The sequence below is a fragment of the Oppia nitens genome, unplaced genomic scaffold (genome assembly GCF_028296485.1).
Source record: "Oppia nitens isolate AA-2021 unplaced genomic scaffold, nextdenovo-longstitch-racon4-pilon3 scaffold15_pilon_pilon_pilon, whole genome shotgun sequence".
In the NCBI taxonomy this organism is placed as follows: domain Eukaryota; kingdom Metazoa; phylum Arthropoda; class Arachnida; order Sarcoptiformes; family Oppiidae; genus Oppia; species Oppia nitens.
The window spans coordinates 1,270,778-1,293,447 of record NW_026533194.1 but is presented as its reverse complement, the minus strand read 5'-3'; the positions used below and the strand labels follow the sequence as shown (position 1 = coordinate 1,293,447).

Here is a 22,670-nt window from a genome sequence, read left to right as displayed (position 1 = left end):
ATTTGTAGAAAAAATTTAATATTTTCAAAAAAATACTTAATATTAATTATTATGTAGAAAATAAAAATTTTGAATAACAAATAGTAAATTTAATACCTTTAATCCAAGATATTTTTTTCTATTTTAATTATTTTTAACAAACAATAATTTTTTTGTAAAACTTTTAGACACTTAATATTTGATTTATTTACTGATATATAAAATATTTTTTAAAAAAAATTTCTATAATATAATTTTAAAAAATCAATTTGCAAATTTAATATAATGTTTTATATATAAAATTATTTTTTTTAAAAAAAAACTTTTGAATACAAAATTAATATATTTTTTAACAACAAAAAAATCTAATTTAACCTTTCTTATTAAATCAATTTTTTTATTATTATTTTTTGTTCAAAATAATTAATTAGGTAAAAATAATATTTATACATCAATATATTATATAATAATAATAATAATAATTTATTAGTACAGTGCTACTGTATACAATAAGTTACAGTAGTTTCAATATACAATATAACTTTTTTATATTATTATTATTATTATTATTTAACTATCGTCTATCTTCTAATTGTGTGCTAGCTCTACTAACAGGTATAAAATGACCACGATCAATTGATGATTGATTATTATTATTATTAATTGTCATAATTTTTTCACCATGTTTATTATTATTATTATTATTACATTGGTGATTATAGATAAAATATGATTTATTATTAAGATTATTAGATACTAGATATCTGGGTGCCAGACAACTACATGTACTACTACTACAACTACTTGTATAGACAAACCGTCCGAATTTGATTAGTAGATCGCATACAACAATCATTGAAAAGCCAAACCAAAAACTTAATAGACTTCCCATTAGTACCAGAAACTCCTGGATTTCGATTTTMGGTAAATGTTCGACAATCTGATCGGATTGTTGGGGCGGTTGTATAACCAAATAAAACCGGCCGGTATTCGACCGATAACTGTCGACACTAGTATCGTATACATGGGTTAGGCAATCGTTTTTTTCGCCACATACCTGCCGACACCGGTAGCTAATTTGTTTGTCCATTCGGACAAGCGATTGATTATTCAAACTGAAATTAAATCGCGGAAATACTTCGTGTACATACAGATGACCCCATCGGGTCATATTGTAGGCTAGATAACTACCCGGCCATTTGCCCAGCGATTTTGTTAGGCTATCCAATCGACACTGGGCTACACATTCATCGTGCGAATGATAGCCAATAGTCTCATAATTTTGACAATTGCTAACATACGGTGCGGGTAGCAATTGTATACGGGTTTTCCTGTAGCCTATGAACGTAATATAGCCGGGAATTCGTATTAATTCCCGACTAAATCGTTCCGTATAGCGTATGATTAGTTCCCGTCGTGGATGAAAATATACATGCAAGTTGGGTATGCTAACGGGCAGTTGCATTTGAACCATTTCCAGATAGACATCCCGATAGATACGATTAGTATTGTCTATTTCATACATTTTGTCCCGGCTAGTAGACATGTCTGACTGGTAAAACAATGTAAGACAACTGTCCTCCAGATTAATACCCTGGTAGTGTTAGATGGTGGGCAAATAGAAATATTTTAGTAATTTTTTTCTGATTTTTACTTTTTCAAATTTTATTTTTAATTTAATTTTAATTTTTTTACTTAATTATAATTATACTATGGGATTCCCATATCTATATCTATTTGAATACTAAATTATTGAGACATAATGTACAAATGGGATCTGATATTTATATAAAAAATTAATGTTATCTTTTAAAAATATTTTTTTTTACTTAACTGTTAATATTAATTAAAATTCTAATAATAATAATAATAATATTTAGTTATTATATTTAATTGTAATGTTCCCATAAACAGAATTTTTTTAATCCAGAAACTTTCTAGAAATTTTCACTATTATTTTTTTTAGTGCCAACTACTGTATACCTGTAGTATCGGTGCTATTAGTTCACAATCGATATAGTTGTCCCATTGTTTGTTACCGTCCCTACTATTATTGCTAATACCAATAGTACTCATAACTTTGCACGTATTGTTCAATAGCTGATGTTTGTCCAATAGGTTAGCCAACTGTTCCCTAAGCGTCCATTTTCTGTTCATATAGTCTCTGATTTGTTCATAATTATTACCCGAAACCCTATCAATGGACAACTCCCTGAGCAATATATCCGGTTTGACCAGATATGCCTTATTGATGCATACAGTTATACCCGGCATCGATATCTTACCCGAATTGTCACTGTTTATCGATATAGTCATATCGTATTGGAAATACATTGCCGATAGTCGATAGATCTGATACATACAGAAGCCCGAACATACCATAAAATAGGACAGTCTAATGGCATTGGTATAGTTTACATATTGTTTAGTGAAATATTGCCAACCAAACATTATTATTATTAATTAGTTTATTAATTTATTATAATTAGTTAGTTATTTTTAACTAAATTTAACTGTTAAATTAAAAACTTAATTTTTTTTATTATTATTGTAATTTTAAATGTTTATTGCATTAACTTTATAATAATAATAATATTTATATTTAATTTATATAAATACAATAATACAGTATAATAATAAATTTTTTTGATAAATTTTATTTTTATCTATATCTAACAACTTAACAAACCCAAACAAATATTATGTAAATGTGTGTAAATATTTTTTTTATATATAAAAATTATTCAATATTATTTTATAAATAAAACTAATAGTTGGTTTGGGATTTTTTTTGTACAAATAATTGTATTAATATTAATATTTGTTTTTATAATACAGTATAATTCCAGATGATAATGTTCACATAAATATAATTATTTTTATCTATATAATAATTATTAATAATTTTTTAGCAAAATTTCGTATCTATTATATATTTACTAATAAAAATCAATAACCATAATTTTTAGATTTTAATTTATAATTACTATTATTAGCTATAGTTATAACTATACAATAATTATTACAAAATTTATATTTATATCTAACTGTGTTTATTTGTTAGTATAATATTTATGAATTATTTGTAAATTTTATGATAATATATTATACAATACAAATAATATAATAATAATAATCAAAATAAAAACCAATATTTCTTATAATAATTATAATTTTATTTATCACAAATTTATCAATAAAATTTTCTATTGTGTTATATTTGTACATAAAAATTATAAATGATTTATTTATATATATATAAATTATTATTATTTTTATAATAATTAATATTTTTTGTTAATTATTAACTATTTGCATACTTGAAAAATCAATTAAAATATATTTTTTTAGTAAACATAAAAATTGTACAATAATTATTGATTATTGTACAATAATATTGTTTGATTGCATCAAAAACAACAACAATAATATTAAACAAATAATGTTTAAAAATTAATTAAATTAGAAAATTAAATAAATATAATATTTTCATAAATTATATACAAATTTTTCAATTGTAATTAATTTATTAAAAAAATATAATTAATAATTTGTAAGTAATTAGAAAAATATAAGTATTTTTATTTAATAATTTTTATACACTGTATAACATTTTATTTATGTAAAATTAAACAAACTCTAAGAAAATAATTTGCATATTTTTTTGTGATTATAATAACATTTATTATACTTTTATTTTTTTTATAATAATAATTTTTATTTCAAATACTTGTCATGAAATACATTAAAAGTTCATAAAATAAATAATATATACAAGAAAATACAATTATTTAAAATTAATTAAAATAACAATCAATTAGATTCGCAAACTTATTATAATTATGCTCTTCTCTAATATCTTTTGGTAAATCATTAAATAGTTTAATATTAAAATCAATAAAATTTTTATCAAATTTTTTCAATCTGTTTACAAATTTTTTACATTTTAATCCATTTATTATGCAAACACACAAAAAAAACTTAGTATATAAGTAAAGAGTGTCATCTAATAACTAAGTTTTAGTTTAAGTTTGTATTTTTAAAAAAAATAATTCATTAAATAGTTGATAACATATTAATAACATATTTAATAAAATACAATTTTTTGTTAGTTACATGATTTAAGTAAAATTTACTAAAACTAAATATTTTAATATCATTATAATATTATTATTATTATTTCTGTATTATAGTTAAAAAAAATTTTGACAGGTGTTTACAAATATTTGTATTTTAGTTAATTAAAATTTATTACAATTAGAGCAAAAATTTAATTATCATAAAATAAATTGTGTTACAAAACATTTATTTTTATTTTATACTTTTATAACAGATATTTAATAATTTAATTTCCTATTATTATTATAATCTAAAACAAAGTTTTGTTGAATTAGTAAAACAGTAAAATAATATTTATTTATTTTTTTAATTTAACTACAATAACAACAACAAAAAAGTTATAAAATAATAATGAAAAAATTCAATAGAAAACTATCGACTTATTTGTTATTTATATTAATACTTTCAATTAGTATATCGTTGAGCACCGGCTCCTTAAACTACGGGTGCAATGCCAGGATCGGCGAAAATGATATTGAATGCAACAGTGCCTGCAAAGAGCATGGGGTAGGTAGCTATCTAACTAACTAACTAACTGTCCTTATAATTATTATTATTATTATTATTACAGTATCAAATAGGCCACTGCGATATCTACTATAGACGTTGTACCTGTTTTGGCTATTACCTGCCCTACAATATAATGGGTACCGACAAAAGGGACAGTGGTTTAGTCGACCATTTAATACTTGAAGCCCAACAGGACTTAGCCGATGATAAAGATAAGGACAGTGACCATCATATGAGTATAATATATCCAAAATAATTACTTATAATAATAATAATAATTTTTTTTTGTACAAATAGTTTTGATACTTAAATTATTTATTTTAAAAATTTTGTTAAACTGTATTTATTATATTAATTACCAAAAAGTATTTACTATAATTTAATAACTAAAAAATTATTTATAATGTATATAAACATATTAATATAGTTAGTATTATAAATCTATTATTATCAATATTTTCTAAGTCAACAATAATTTGAAAAGTGAAATAAAGTATAAACTTTTTTTTTTAGTAATTGCACTTAAATTTTTATTTTTTAAAAGTAATTTAATACTTCAATTCAATTTGAATTTAACAAACATTTAACAAAATTACATTTAAAATTAGTACATGAAATATGTTTACTACAACAACAAATTAAAACTACATTTTTTTACAAAACTATTTTTGTCTATAAAAACAACAACAAATAATAAATATAATTAATTTAATTAAAATAACATTTAATTTTTTTTAAATGTTAATTAATTTAAATATATTATTATTATTATTATTTTATATAAAGACAATCCTAACCAAAACAGAGATCATCGACAATAAGACAACAACAACAACAACAACAACAAAAAACACATAAATAAAAAAATAATTAGTGTTTAATTCAGTTTTTTTTGGATTATATTTTGAAATAATTTAGTTTTTTCACACTATAATTATTAAATAGACAATTTGGCAGTCAATCAAATCAAATGGCAGATATTTAAATTAGTGATTAATTTTGAGCTTAAAAAAATAATAATGTATGAAATTTACACACATTTAACATCCATTTCCACCCCTCCTCTCTCTCCCTCTCTCTATCTTCCCATTATCCAATCGATAGCATCAGTTTAGTATTTATTTATTTTTTATAATATTTGCCATAACCACCACCATAGCCGCCATCGACAACGTAGGCACCCTTACCATAACCACCATAACCGCCATAGCCGCCATCGACAACGTATGAGCCCTTACCATAGCCGCCATAGCCTCCATAGCCATAACCACCGTATCCACCTTTACCGTAGCCGCCATCGTAATAGCCGCCGCTCAGGTAGGCAACTGGTGCAGCAGCTACGGCGTACGWCTTAACTACCGGTGCGGCCACAACTTTGGTCACAATAGGTGCGGCAACAACTTTGGTAACAACGGGTGCGGCCGCTACTACTGTTTTGGTAGTATAGGCGCCACCATAGTATCCATCGCCATAACCGCCGCCATAATAGCCACCATAACCGCCGCCGTAACCTTTTCCATAGCCGCCGCCCAGTCCGTAGCCACCAATCAAGGCGTATCCGCCGTAGCCCTTACCACCGTAACCACCGCCGCCACCATAATAGCCACCGCCATAGCCTTTGCCATAACCGCCATAATAGCCGCCACCGTAACCGCCATATCCTCCATAGCCGCCAACATATGTGGCAGTGGTCACAGCTAACAGAGCCGACAATACGATCTAATTATTGCAAACAAACAAAAATAATTATAAAATTTTGTTATCAATTAATATTATGACATAATTAGAAATTAGAAAAACTAATACACAAAAAAATGTGTTTTTTAATATTATTATTTTAAATTTAATTGTTAATGTATTTTTAATTTATTTAGTTTTTACTTTAATTATTATTACTAATTCAGCAAATAATATATAGAAATTTTTAATCAATGTTTCAAATAAAATAAAAAATAATAGAAAAATAAGTAAAATTTAATTATAAAAATCTGTTTTTAGTAATAGCAAATTAGATTAAGTTTTTTTTCTAAAAAATATAAATGTGTTTTAATAAAAAAGATAATAAAAATTATATTAATATTATTATTTAAATATCTACACATTAAAATAATTATAGTTAAATTATAATTAGCAATAAATTATAAACAAAAAATTTAAGTTATTATAATTATATACTTTATAAATCAAAAAATATTTAATTAAACTATTATTTTATTATTATTATTAATACAGTATAATTACTACTTTAAGAAAAATAAGTTATTTTAGTTTATTATAAATTTTAATTTTAAAAATTCTATTTCTAAAAATTTATATTAAGATAAATAAAAATATAAAAATTTATAAATACCAATGTATTCATTATTGATATATTATTTAATTAAAAGCACACAATAGTTAAGCAAATAATCAAACAAATTGTAATAAAACTATATTTAACAAAATTTTTCAATTTATAGTTTCTCTTTATATACTCATTGTTTTGTATATCAATATATATAATAAATATTCATTGAGATTATCCATCATTGCGTCAATGAATCAGATAATTATTAATTGTATAAATAATATAATATATGATATTATAATGTTTTTATAATCGTTGAAATGCTATTGAAAATAATATTAATAATAATAAATAACAATAAAAATGATAATCCTTGGGATGCTTTAGTTATATGTCATCCAATGGCTAACTATTTTTTTTTTGAATAGACATTAGAAAACTGATTGTAGAAAAAATAATTTGTAATGAATTTGAAAACTTTATTTAGTTTTATTTAAAAACCTCTCTCTCTCTCTCTCTCTCTCTCTCTCTCTCTCTCTCTCTCTCTCTCTCTCTCTCTCATTCATTCACTAACTAATAAGTAAATCCCAATTAAATGATCGGATTATTGACATTGAAATTTTGTTTTTATTATAAGTTTTACTATATATTTAAATATTATAAGGATTTTTGTTAAACAAATGAATTGCTATATAATTTTTAATATTATAATATCATGTATATTGTAATTTCAATATTAATAATAATAATAACCAGTTTTATACTAATAACAACACAAACAAACAAAATATAAAGTTATTATTTTAATTTTTATTTCATTATTAATATTATTAATCTTTTTTTATAAAGTATTTTGTTTTTAGTTTTTAAGGCGTTTTTGATGGTTATTCTCATTGACTGATATTACTATATATTAGTTAATAATATATGATTTTCTCGTTTTTTTTGTTGAAATAAAGGCTATAATTATTTTAGTTGTTGTTATAATATTTAAATTATTAAGTTATTTTATATATCGACTAATATAGGTATTGAAAATTATATCTAATTTTAATTTTTGCAATAAAAAAACTGCGCTATTTTGGTCTAATGATAGCAACAAAAAACAAAAAAATTTAATAATTATAAAATATGTTATAACTTATAAAAAAAATTTATGTACAATAAATTGAATCTTTATTTTTTTTTAATTAAATAATTAATTTTATATAAAGTTATATATATAAAGTATGTTAGCGTTGAATAAATTATGAAAGTAATGTATTTCATAATAACATTGAATAATAACTTTTAGTTAGTAAAATAGGAAATTAAAAACATTTTTACTATAATTATATACAACAACAAAAATAAAAAAAATTATACAAATTAGTTGTGACATTTAAAATAGATATTTATTTCAAAGAAAATATGTATTAATAATTGTATTAATATATAAATATATATATTGAATATATTACTAATCAATTATAACGCCAAAAATGTAATTAAAATATAGGTGTGGCTCTCAAGGGTCTAATTTTTTTTTATTTGATTGTATAAATGGTATTATAAACTTTTATTTATTTTTACATATATTTTTATTAACAAACTTATTGTATTGGGGAAAAAATTATTTAAGGAAAAAAACAAGTTTTATTTTAAATCATTTATTTAAAATAGCCGATGAATAATATTTATAAGTTATATTATAATATTAATTTTAAATATTATATATTGATAATCGTGATATTGAAAAAAATTTTAATATTTAAAATGTTTTATTATTATTATTATTATTATTTAAACATTAAGTTTTTATTTGTAATGATTTTGTTAAAATGTTTTTAAATAAAAAAAGTGTTTTCCAATAAAACTTGTTTTTTTTAATTTTTTTATAAAAATATATAAAACTTATAGATAGTTATAAAAAAAATTTAGAAATTTATTTTTTTTTTGGTTTTTTTATAACGATTTTTGTGTGCAATAAAAGGTGTTTTCCTAGTTTTTTTGGAGCTTAAACTGTACCAACAATTTTATGATAGCAACTAAAAAAATACAACAAAAAAACAAACAAAAAATTAGGGTTGCCCAAGGTTAGCCAAGGTTGCACTAATACACAGCAACAACAATAATAAAAACAATAATTTTATTTTAATACAATAAACTTATGTAAATTATTTTATTATTTGCATCATTATTATTATTATTATTTTTTGTTGACTATCTTGATTAGATTAGATGTTAAAACAATTTAATTATTTTTATCAAACATAATTAAAAATATTTATTAAGTAAATTTTTAAATCTTTTTTAAGTAAAATAAATTAATTACAGTATAAATTAAATTGTATTATTTAATTTTTTTTTTTGTAAATTTTATTGCATTTATATAGAAATAAACTATAATTATTATTATATGATTAGATATCTAAAAAAATCAATTATATAATAGTTTACAAAATTCTCATAAATTTTGACCTTAAATATCACTAACTATTGATAATTATTAATAAATTTTGATTTATTATATTAACCTTGATAATTATCAAATATTATTATTATTATTTAATTACAATAAAGAATTTGTGCATATGTATATTTTTTTAAAAAATAATTATTAAAAATGTATTTTTTAATGCTTAAAATACATCAATTTAATCAATATATATATACATATACTGTATTATAATTAATATTTCTAGAAATAATAATATTTATAAATTTATATATATATTTCTAAACTCAAAATTTTTAATTAACATTTATTAAAGTTTCTTAAAATCTAATAAATGTCATAAATATAATGTGTATGCTTATATAAATATAGTTATTACTATAAAAATTTTGTTAAACAATATTATATAAATCTCTATTAAAATTAATTTATTGATAATCTAGTTTATAAATTGTCATATTTTTACTAAATAGAAATACTTATACTAAACAATTATAGATTTAATACTTTAAAAAACAATGTAATTAAACATAAATTTTATAATAATAATAATACTATTAATTTTTTATTGTTAATTAAACTTTTATTATGAAAATTTATATATCTTTACATATATAATAAATTTATATATATTTACATATATATATATATATTTAAATTAAATAATTAAAAATAATAAAAATAATAAAAAATCATTTTTTAATATCTAGACCAAACCTCATAATTAGTAAAAACTATACTCAATAATAATAATAATAAAAATCAAACAAAAATCAAATCAAGGTTTTTGATAAAAACACGCAAAAAAATTATATTCAATATTAATATGCAAATAATTATAATATATTGCACACATACACACAAAAAACAACTAAATAAATATAATTTAATAAACTAGTAATTAGTTTTCTTAAAAATATTGAAAATGTTGAAAAAAATAATTTTCATATAAATACCGGTGCACACCGGTATGTAAAAAACATTATCACTCAGTCAGTCATACAAAAAGCTGTTAATACATATATATATATATATATATATATTAGTTTGAATTGTCACCCAAAAAAAAGTCATATTAATAACATGAATACCTTTGTAAGTGTGATTTATAATACAATTTACTGATTTTAAAAACTTATTTAAATTTATTGTTTTTACCGCACAGGTAGTGCTATCGGCTCTCATCTCATTGGCCGCTGCCATACCGTCCAAAGGCTACTATAGCGACGGCGGCTACGGTGATGGCGGCAGCTATAAGGGAGCCATACTGTTGGCCGACAACAAAGGCTACGGCGGCGGTTACGGTGACGGTGGCTATGGAGGCGGCTATGGTAACTCAAAACAGATCAGTTATACCACTACCCGTATCGTGAAGGTGCCAGTCCTTACCAAAAGTGTTGAGTATAGACAAGAGGAACCGATCAGACAGTCCAGTCTCGAGCGACACCACTCAATCACCCCTATCTATGGCAAGACATTGATTAAGCCAGTGATTACTAAGACCTACCAACCAGTCATCACTAAGTCCTACGAGATCTCTGAGCCCAAGACTTTGATCAGCTATGGTGGCAGCAGTTACGATGATGGCAGCTATAAGGGTGGTTATGATGGCGGTAACGACGATGGCAGCTATAAGGGTGGCTATGAAGGTCAGTACGTTAGCGGCGGCTATGATGATGGCAGCTACAAGGGTGGCTACAGTGATGGCGGTTATGGTAACGGCGGTGACCTCAAGATTATTAGCTACGGAAAGAAATACTAAAACATATGATTTTTTTCTATTGGATGTCTAATCCAATGGTAAAAAAACCCAATGGATTAGGTTTTTATAGAAGTGGACAGTTGGATATTTCTCTCTCTCTCTCTCTCTATCTATATATATGGACATTACCACTAAATATTAAAAAAAAACTATTTATATGTATCTATAAAAATATATGTAAAGACAGCTTTTTTCACCAAATGATATTATTATTATTACTTATTTAATTGTTATTATTTTTTTTGTCTAAAAAAAATAATCTATAATTTCCATTAAAAACTGAGTTATTGTCTATTTTTTTTTATTAATTTATTGTCCCTGTATTATTGCCTACTATTACTACTACTACTACTAAATTATTRTAATAATCATTGTAATTGAAAAAAATATTGATATTTAATATATATATATATATATATAATAAATTAAATTATTTGTTGAAGTATTAATTTTGTTGGTATTATTTATTTTTATTTTTTTAAAAAAAAAATACTAACCCATTGATGATAATAATAATAATTTATAATACATTAAAAAAAATACATTTTATAATTTATTTATTCAATTTTTTTTTTTGATAAAATAAATAACAAAAACAGTAYRGGTTTTTTCACTAAATAGTTATAATATATAAAAAATATTTTATTGTTGCATAAATATAAGTATATAAATTTTAGATTAGGTTTGATTTTATTTGTTTGACCAAAAAAATACAAAATATAGTAATTTTTTTTGTTCAATTCAAAAATTAACAAAATAACAAACATAATCTAAAATCTACATAAATATATCACAATATATATATTTTTTGAACGACAATTAAGTCAATAAATTATTTATATATATATTTATATATACAGTATATTAATATATGAATATTATTGGCTAATCTATAAATAGTTCAAACTGTATGTATCCCTCTCTGTCCGCCCGATTTTGTTGTATATTTCTGGCCCAAGCCTTACACTCGACACCAATCCGGACACCGGTTGCCGGCTCAGGGAAGTGGACAAAAACAAACGGCGATAGATAACCGGGTTGATTGGTAAACGGGTAGTATTTAATTTCCATGCCCTGGTGCGGGTAGTAGTGTATCGGTCCTATGTTGGCTCTATCGTCTATACTCTGTGAATAAAAAATTAGTATAATTAATAATAATAAAAAAATATGTTATTATCTAATAATATATACCATAAAAAATAACTGTACTATTATATACCTTTCCATTGCATGTTATATAAATCATTGGTTTAATAGTTTGATTGTTGTTGTTGTTGGTGGTGGTGACCAATATTTTTGATCTAATTTCATCTGGTATTACCAATTGGTTATTGTTGTCATCCTCCAGGTCATCATTAGTATACGGTTCGGGCATCCAATTGTATATCTATTTTGTGGGGGAAAATAAATTTTTTTTAAATGATAAAAGTATTTTTTTATAAATAATTTTTTGAATTAATAACTCTATATTTCAATAGTTTAGAAATCATGTTTGAGATAATTTATGATAATAATTTTATATATGATATGTAAATTTATTATACACAATGTTATTTTAAAATTTACAGTTTATTTTTTTTATTAATCATATTTTTAAAACTCATCTAATATTAATTAATGAYAAAATTATTAGCAATTTAAAGTAAAAAAATTGATTATTAATAACTAAAAAAATAAAATAATATTCATATWGTMTATTATGTACTATTATATGATTTTAAAACATATGGGAAATAAACTATAATTTATAAACATTACTACATAACATAATTATAAAAAGTTAATTAATTAGTAATGTAAGTAATTTTATTTAATTAATAAAATAAAACAATATGAAAACAATAACAACTAAAATATTTTTATTACATTATAACTCGCAAAGAAAAACTTTTATTTTAGATATGTTTTAGTTATTTTATATATTAAACAATATTTTTTTATTTGTTTATTTATGTGTAATAAAACTTAAGCTTTTTATCTAAACTTTTGCTATTTTTTTGTTAAGATATGCTATATGCTAGATGACATATTAATCTAGCCTGGATCATTAAACTATGTCAAAAAAATAAACTATAATACTCAATTGTTATAATAATAAAAAAGTTTTATTATGCTATATTAAACTAATATCAAATTGTTTATGATATTTTTTATTTTAAAAAATAATTATTAGTTAGAGATTTGTTAAAAAAAATTTTTAGTAAAAATTTTATCATAAATTTTATTATTATTATTTTCTAAAAATAAATATTTTATTGCTTACTCTATTAAGTTTAATGAGAACACAAGGATCGCCTGTTTTATASCCAAAATCCCGATCACGACTGCAATTGGCGTCAATTGTTTTAATATCAAACAAACAGTATCTCTGGTCAGTATCGGTTGACACAGGTTTGCCGCCGCCGCCGTCCGAGCACTGGTCGTCAAAGTCGTTATGAGCACCGGTAGCAGCCTTTTCGTATGGCTCCAGAAAGTCAGCCAAACTGTCTGACCAGTACTTCCAGTCCTTGTTGTTGTTGTTATTGTTATTRYCGTCCATTTCTAGTCCTTCCGGTTTGAACCGAATTTCTATACTATCGCTGACACCGTTTTGGTCGCGCGGTCTGAAACCAAGTCCCGGTGTCCAACCAATAGGACTGTCCCAGTATTGCCGTTTGGGTACCAGTGGATCGACAGTCTGATAAAACACATATAGCATTAGTAGCCAAAATCCAGCCAAACAACAGTAGAAACATATGTAAAATGTTAGGATCTTAACTAARRATTATATACAATAAATAAAGTATAGTATAGTATCTAAAAATTATATATACATACGCCATGAGCTACCGGTGCGACCAAAAAATTGTCTGGTCTTAGGATTCCATATAAACTTAGCCAACGATACAATTATTGACAGCATATTATTATTTTGGGTTTTTAATTGATTGAAAAATTTTTCAGATTTTTTTGTAGACATTTTGTTGGTGTGTGTGTGTGTGTGTTTGTATTAGTCCAATTGATGCACACCCACTAATAATAATACAAAACACACACAAAAATTGAAAACTAATTATTTTTAAAAAAAATTGTTAAATTTATTTAAATAAAATATTGCTGTTTTACTAATATACTGTATATATATATATATATATCAGTATACCTGTATATTTATTTTTATTACTATTTATTATATAACTAATTATTATTATTATTACAGATAATTATCAAATTTGTAAATTTTATTATACTGTAAATGCAGTATATTGTACTAATTTATACAGGTATTTATATATAATATATTGATATTTTACAGTTATATGACATTTTTTTATCGATAAAATATTAAAATACAATAATAAAAATCCAGGTTAACATATATTAATTTATAATTTAACAATTAAAATTTTCCATTGTATATACAGTATCAATGATCATAAATTTAATATAAATATATATATATATATATATATATATATATATATTGTTTTATACTACTATATGAAATACAATACAATAAATACTATTTATATATTATTAATATTGTTTATTATACTGAAAATTTATTTTTATTATTATTATGACTAATAGATATTAATAATAAGATTTTATTTCTAAATTGCTTTAAAATGAAAGGAAATGTTTGTTAAAAAATAGTATTAATAGTTTATTTTTTAAAATAATTATTGTTTATAATATGATATTATATGAATAATATTTTTAGTATCAAATATTTAGTAAAATATTATTAAATTTTTTCTTAAAAAACATATAATTTAATTGTTATTAATGCAAATTATTAACGTATTTCAATTTTATTATATGTTTATTATACCTATTTTTAATTTATATAAAATCTAAATATTTAATAGTATTATATGATTATATATTATGTTATACATTGTCTTATATAAAGTATAGACAATATAAATCAACAAAGATATGTTTAATTACTTTACAATTTTTTAAGCAAAATATATATTTTTATATATAAAATATATTGGACTTTAACACAATTAAACAATTATAACTTTTTATAGTTCAATTTTTTTTATTATTTTTAAATTATTTATACATTCATCAGTTTCAATTATTTAAAACTTTATAACAATCAAGATTTCCGTATATATTTTAAAGTATTTAATTTAGAAATATAATTTAATTAATTAACACATATTAATTGTTAATAATAATAAAAATTTATAAATATATTTAATTATTTGTATGGTATCAGATACAAAGGTTTTAAAAAATTTAATTTAATAAAAAAAAAATTTTTTTCTATTATTATTTTATCAAAAATATTTTGATTTAACAATAAAATGCTATAAATTTATATTTTAAAAATTACATATTTATTGTAATAGTTATTTTGCAACACATTTAGTTTATTAATTTTTAGGAGTAGTTTTTATCATTTATAATAATAATAATAATACAAAATAAAAATGCAATAAAATATTCAATTTTTTTACTCTAATATATTAGTTTAATTTTTTTTTGTATTTTTGCAAAAATGATATATCATAATTATTTTCTATATATATATATTATTAAATGTAAAAATTAAATTGTAAATTGATCTAGGTAATAGTATCTATTTAGTCTAGTAATCACTTTTCTAGTGATTTCTATGGATTTAATTTTATTTTCTCTATTTGTACTTGATAAAAAATGCTTTCTACTAATAAAAATCAACAAACAAACTAACAAAAAAAATGTTAGAAAATAAAACAATATTAAAAATACTATATTTGATCGCATGTTTGCTGGGATGTCTGTATCAAACTTATCGTATAAGTGATCTATACTTTAGCTACCAGACCACTACTAATGTCATATATCAAACTGAGACCACACTATCGTTGCCGGGTATTACCGTTTGTGGTGGAAAATCGTGGCTACTGTCCACTGAAATCAATAATAATAATAATAATGGTGGTGGTGGTGGTATAAAAATGACCAATACTATATTAAACAATTTGACGATAGATGAACAAGCTAAATTGTTGGCACCGGTAGATCAATGGCTCAATTGTACCGTTTTTATGCCCGATGAAGTCAATCAAACCATACCGTGTAACCAATGGTCAGCATATAGKCCTAGCCTGAACATGAACTATACGTGTGTTACACTGTTTGGCCACAACAACAACATTATTAACAACACTAATAATAATTCACGGGAGGAAAACATCGACCCMCCGACTATCGGCAGCAGTAAATCTTATGGCCGAAAACTATTGGCCGGCAATCGTAACGGTCAAATTGATTTGCATTTATTGATGATAAGGACAGCCGTCGCCGATTCACTAGTCGTTAATTGTGATTATCTGGTTAGACTACACTACGGTGTCATAACAATTGGAGCTAATTGATCCGTTACAGTTTATTACTATAGATACTACCAGTTCATTGATTGTCTATCATCGGACAATTGTTACCAATTATGTTAATCAACAACAATCGGGTGCTAACAATAATTACAATCAGAAATGTTTGTTCAATAAAAGTCCAGATGATTGTTTTGATGAATGTGTGGACAGTAGGTTCAATAGGGCTAATCCCGGTTGGATTATCTACGATCAGTTAGCCTATAATTTATCAGATAGTCAATTGAAATTTGATGACAAACTACCCGACACTAGTATCTATAAGTATGATTGTATAGAATTATGTACAAAATATATGGTTGAATGTTATCAGGAATATATTAAACTAGATAAATCTAATATGATCAAATCAATGGTTACCCAGACAACCAATAATAATAATAATAATAATAATAATAATAATCATCATCATCAAGATTATTATCATCTAGCTATTAGTCAATCATCTGATCCAGTAATCTATATTGATATTACATTGAAATTGACCTGGGAGGAATATCTATGTCTAGTTGCTAGCTTATTKGGACTATGGTTTGGTTTTAGTGTAATATTTGTATTTGATTTATTAATATTTATACATGATATGATTGTTTTATTTAAATAATAAAAATAAACAACAAGCAACAATTATTACAAATATTAACTATCGACAACAACAACTACTACAACAACAAAATCAATTTAATTTATATTTAAGACAACAACTATAAATTTAATTAGTTTCAATTAATTTTTTAATTTTTTTTAAAAATTGATTTAATAAAAAAAATGTTTTGTATTATTTTTATTTTTCTAAAAAAACAATATCATTAGCTTAATTGTATAATATTTTTTTTAATTATTAAAAAACAGTTATCATCTATTAAACTATTTTAGTTAAATTTCATATTTTATAAAAAAAATTATATATTTTTCAGGAAAAATTTGAGGGATTTTTTAGAGGGAACTTCCCTCTTTGGGAATGTTGATCKAACTCTACATATAAGTAATTATATTAAAATATTAATAGATTTTTTTTTATTGAAAATTATTATAACATATAATTTAACATTTTCGTTATATAAAAACTTTATATTTTTCAGATTTAGATATTCAAAATATTGATTGTATATAACAATACAATTTTTTGGTGTACATTAGCCAATATATTGGCAATATAAATCAAAYAGCAAGGTTAAACAAAATATTATTATTTTGTTTAAATATTAAAATAACAATTATTAATAAATTTGTTAAAATAAATAATAGTAAATATTAAAATAAATCAATAAATTTTAATACTGTAYGATATRGTACTTATGATCTATTGTATTACTGGTGTCTRTATACTACTGTATATACTAATATAATTTTATTTCACATATATAGTTTATATTTATTTAATAAAAATTATATATGAATTAAATTAAATGTTTTTTAAATCATTCAAAATAAATGCAAAAAATTTGTAATTTTATTATTATTATTATTATTAATTTATTATTAATATCAAAAATATATATTAGTATGATATCATCTATTAGTATATTTAATTTAAAAAAAGTAAATTCAAATAATTAGTTTTTAGGCGAAGTTTATTATTATTATTATTATTGTGAAATAAAAGATTAAATCAATACTATTTAATATAATATAAGGTTATATATATATATATATATATTACATTTGCATAATTTAGACAAATTTTAATTTTATCTAAAAATTTCTGCATATTTTTATATATCGATACACCTGTATATTACATAATATTTATTTATTTATTTTAACATTAACACACACACACACACAACAATGTTTGAAACTAAAATAATATTAAAAATACTATATTTAATCGCATGTTTGMTGGGATGTCTGTATCAAACATATCGTATAAGTGATCTATACTTTAGCTACCAGACCACTACTAATGTCAGATACCAGACAGAGACTACACTATCGTTGCCGGGTATTACCGTTTRTGGTGGAAAATCGTGGCTATTACTTACGGAAATCAATAATAATAATAATAATWAGATAAATAGATAAAAAGATAAATTAGATAATGCCGATTTAAACAAGCTGACTGTATACGAACAAACCAGATTATTGGCACCGGTAGATCGATGGCTTAACTGTACAGTATTTATGCCCGATGATCAGGTCAAACGTGTCCGGGAGTGTAGCCAATGGTCCGCTTATAGGCCTAGTCTGAACATGAACTATACATGTGTTACACTGTTTAGCCATAACAACAATTCACGGGAGGAAAACGGTAGCGAMYCGACTATCAGCAGTAAATTTTATGACCGAAAACTATTGGCCGGCAGTCGTAACGGTCAAATTGATTTGTATTTATTGATGGTAACGGCAACTACTACTACTACTACTACCACCACCACCACCAGCAGCAGCAGCACCGGACCCGTCAATCTTGATTATCTGGTTAGACTACACTACGGTGGCAAACAACTGGAGCTAATTGATACGTTACAGTTTATTACTWTAGATACCAGTTCATTGATTGTCTATCATCGGACAGTTGTTACCAATTATGTTAATCTACAACAACAACAACAATACGGTTYCGGTTATCGAAATCAGTTGTGTTTGTTTGACAAAAGTCGCGATGACTGCCGGGACGAATGTGCGGACAGTTTGTTTAACAGGGATAACATGGRTTGGATTAGTATCGATCAGTTAGCCTACAATATGACCAGTCGGTTAAGATTTGTCGATAGTCTACCAATAGATAGTAGTCTTAATTTGTATAATACCGAGTGTACAGAGCTATGCGATCATCGACTAGAATGCTATCAGGAATATATTAAATATGATAAATCTAACTACAGGTCAAATCAATGSAAGTTACCAAGGTAACCGATAATTATCATCAAGGTAACCGCCATCATCATCATTATCATCATCTAGCTATTAGTCAATCAGCTGATCCAGTAATCTATATTGATACCTGGGAGGAATATCTATGTCTAGTTGCTAGTTTATTTAGTCTATGGTTTGGTTTTAATTTATTAGTTGGCTGTGATTTAGTAATATTTGTCMATGATAAACTGAAAATGTTTTATTTAAATAATAAAAATAAACAACAARCAACAATTATTAATATTAATAACTATCGACGACAACAACAACAACAAAATWTATATAATATTTATTTAAGACAACAAAAAATTTAATAATTAAATCGATTTAATTAGAAAATTATATTTATATTGTTGTTGTTTTTGGGTGTTTTTTTAATTTTTATTTTTRTTTTAGTTATATTTAGTTATATAATTTAAATAATTAAAAATGTTTTATTTTTGTAATTATATTAAATTTAATTATGGAAAAATTATAATATTAATTTATATATATATATAGATATTAATTTTAAGTTCATAGTTTATATTCCAAKTAAATTATTTTTATTGGAAAATAACTTATGAAAGTTTATTAGTTTTGTTGTAKTAATYAATAGCTAAAATACTAAATAATAAAAACKTTGATAATAATATTTTCTATGAATTTATAATAWAAGTTTAATTTAATTTGTAATAATATAAGTTACATTATTACAAAAAATTACTATTAATAATATATTAATTTTTCAGATTTATATTTAAGGTACAAATAAAACATTTACAAGTATTAAATTATGCACTTTAAATATAAATCTTGGAAATTAATATATTATTAATAGTCATATCATCTATAATATTATAGTAAAAATAATATTATTGATTCATAATTTCTTATATAACTTATATATTTCTAATATATAGTTTATTAGTTAAAAAAATCATATTAAAAATCATTAAAATTATTAAATTATTATACAATGTACTTATTTTGTTGTGCCTGAGTTTGTATGTTTGGACACAACTTAGAGGAATAGGAGAGCACCGGTTGTTATGCGTGGGTCGGTATGAGGCCTACAACCGATTATCAACCAATTCCTTATAGATTATCACCTGAAGGGTCGGTATGAGACCTATCGGATGATAAAAGGGTAGATCACTTGCAGTAGTGGTGGCCAAGCGTAAAGCTAGAGCTGATCCCAATCTGGATGTCTGTACTATCTCTTGATATCACGCGATACGGAACGGTAGGTTAGAGTTGATGGACAACCGGGTTGTATGTATGTCTTTAATGATGTGAACAACCGGTTGGACTCTTGAAGTGATAGTTTCAATGATGATAATAGCGATGGTAATGAATCGTATGATTAACACAGGTATAAGATAATTATAACAATTTATTGATTAGTTTAAGACAATTGAGGATACAATGGATTGTATGGTTAAAATGGTGCTATCAGTGGAGCACATGTATGATGTGAGTACAGTATGATATGTGAGAGTCAGGTATGACTGTTGTGTATGACGGCTGGCACTGTACTAAAGTATGTGTATACTGTAGTACAGTATTTATAGTGTTTGAGAGAGGACGGGTAGTTATAGGGAATGGTTAGCTATCATTGGATAGTTTGAATGTGGGAACCGTTGAACAGTTAGTTTGGTGCCAGAGGTCTGAGGTCAGCAACCGGTAAGTATAAGGAACTGTATAACCGATTGAAAAGCAATACTAAGAATTTAGCACAAAAATACTTTATAACTAAATTAGCTTAAGGTAATGTAGTGGACACTACACTCCCCGGCGGTTTAAGACTGGTCAAAGAGTTAAACGGTTGAGTGAGACGATGTGGACCAGGAGTGAGACGTTTAGCCGGTTGTGATGGATGTCCGCGTTGAGAGTCCGGTAATTGGAGTCGTGTGTTACGGAATCGTAGATTGGGAGAGTTGGATGGGATGCAATGGATATTACCGGAAATATGTTTGTTGTATGTATCGATGCGTGAGAGTCGGGACTGTTGAGGGCGAATAACCGGATGTACAGCGCGTAGTGGTGTAACGGTAATAGTAGGTGTGATGTCCCTTAAGTAATGCCGATGTTTGTATGGATGCGATGGTCTTGCGGCATTAGAAGTCGTATTGATTGGACGGTAGTCTTTACACAAGCGAGGTTTTCCGTCTGTATTCATCGTCGAAGTGATCGGTAAAGCGTTACGGCTGTCCCGAGAAACATGGATTTGGTGATCCTTCACTTGACGTGCAGCTTTGGCTGCAAATGGATGCGATTGACGGGTGCGCTGTGCGGTGGACTGTTGGTCTATCTTTACGATGCGGTGCTTTTGTTTGTATATATGGCCATTGGATTTGTTAGGCAACCGGTTTGGAGAAGGTATACGACTGATGAGATTGCAGTAACCGGTTGATGTCCCTGAAGTGGATGAGTTTCTCTGTTGTTGCCATTTGAATGATACGGTTTGTGTCTGTGTGTCAATGATGACACCGTATTGGCCAAGAGATTGGAGAGATAGCAGTAATGTGTAATGAAATCCGTTGATGACCTGTGCTTTGATGGTGCGGGTCATCCGATTGATGGTTAAGTCAAATGTGACTTCTCCGAGAGTACGAGCTGATCCACGCGCCAGTGATACGTCGGTAGAGCGGCGGCGGTCGATATGGAGTCGGAGGTGTTTGACGACATCTAATGGTATGATGTCTACAGTTGATCCGGGATCGGCGAATGCTGATAACTCGAACCGATTGATGCGGCCCGGGATCAATATCATATCCAGTGGTGTGGCTTCGGTAGCCATGACTTTACTACGTATTATATGTGATGATGCGGCTGTTATACGAGTAGGTGGACCGTCTGTGGATCCTGTGTTTGGATTGATGGCTGCTGGAGGACAAGATTTATTTGGGCAATCTTTATGGTAATGCCATGAAGTGATGCCAAGATCTCTGCAGATGCGGCAGGAATAGGGCGGACGTAGTTTGTCTTTGTTGTCGCGTTTAGGTAACCGGTTGTCATTTCGTTTGTCATCTGTGTAATGTGATGATCCGTGAGGTCGGTTGATGCGGTTACCGGTTCGTTGCTTGTCGGTCTCGATGTCCTGAGCCATCTCGAGCCATTGACTGGGAGTCTTGAAGCGTCGGCCATAGAAGTATTCACGGTATTCAGGGAGTAGGCCTTCCGTGAGTAGGTTTGCTCTTTGATTGTCGGTGTAGTTTTGGAGGCGTCTTAAAATCTCCATTTTGTCATCGAAGTATGCGCGGATTGACTCCGATCGTTGTTGGCGCCGGCGGTTGGCGGCCACTTCTGGAGGAATGTCCAGTCGGGTATATCTGTTGGTAAGCAGTTGCTTAGCTTTGATCC

General features: G+C 25.1%; 3 protein-coding genes across 3 annotated transcripts; 1 reads left to right on the top strand and 2 right to left on the bottom strand.

Annotated features, from left to right (window-relative positions):
* Nucleotides 1-5,485: 5,485 nt before the first annotated feature.
* LOC128964998 (acanthoscurrin-2-like) lies at nucleotides 5,486-7,077 on the bottom strand. Its single transcript, XM_054311654.1, has 2 exons — nucleotides 6,959-7,077; nucleotides 5,486-6,327 (listed from the first exon to the last, which is right to left on the bottom strand). Exons 1-2 carry the CDS (start codon nucleotides 6,968-6,970, stop codon nucleotides 5,731-5,733), a joined length of 609 nt encoding a protein of 202 aa, XP_054167629.1. The 5' UTR covers nucleotides 6,971-7,077; the 3' UTR covers nucleotides 5,486-5,730.
* Nucleotides 7,078-10,375: 3,298 nt separating this feature from the next.
* Nucleotides 10,376-11,257, top strand: LOC128964999 (chorion protein S18-like). Its single transcript, XM_054311655.1, has 2 exons — nucleotides 10,376-10,427; nucleotides 10,498-11,257. Exons 1-2 carry the CDS (start codon nucleotides 10,416-10,418, stop codon nucleotides 11,092-11,094), a joined length of 609 nt encoding a protein of 202 aa, XP_054167630.1. The 5' UTR covers nucleotides 10,376-10,415; the 3' UTR covers nucleotides 11,095-11,257.
* A 722-nt stretch (nucleotides 11,258-11,979) lies between these two features.
* Nucleotides 11,980-14,167, bottom strand: LOC128964995 (sodium/potassium-transporting ATPase subunit beta-like). Its single transcript, XM_054311651.1, has 4 exons — nucleotides 13,912-14,167; nucleotides 13,358-13,851; nucleotides 12,314-12,481; nucleotides 11,980-12,219 (listed from the first exon to the last, which is right to left on the bottom strand). Exons 1-4 carry the CDS (start codon nucleotides 14,051-14,053, stop codon nucleotides 11,980-11,982), a joined length of 1,044 nt encoding a protein of 347 aa, XP_054167626.1. The 5' UTR covers nucleotides 14,054-14,167.
* Between the last annotated feature and the right edge of the window lie 8,503 nt (nucleotides 14,168-22,670).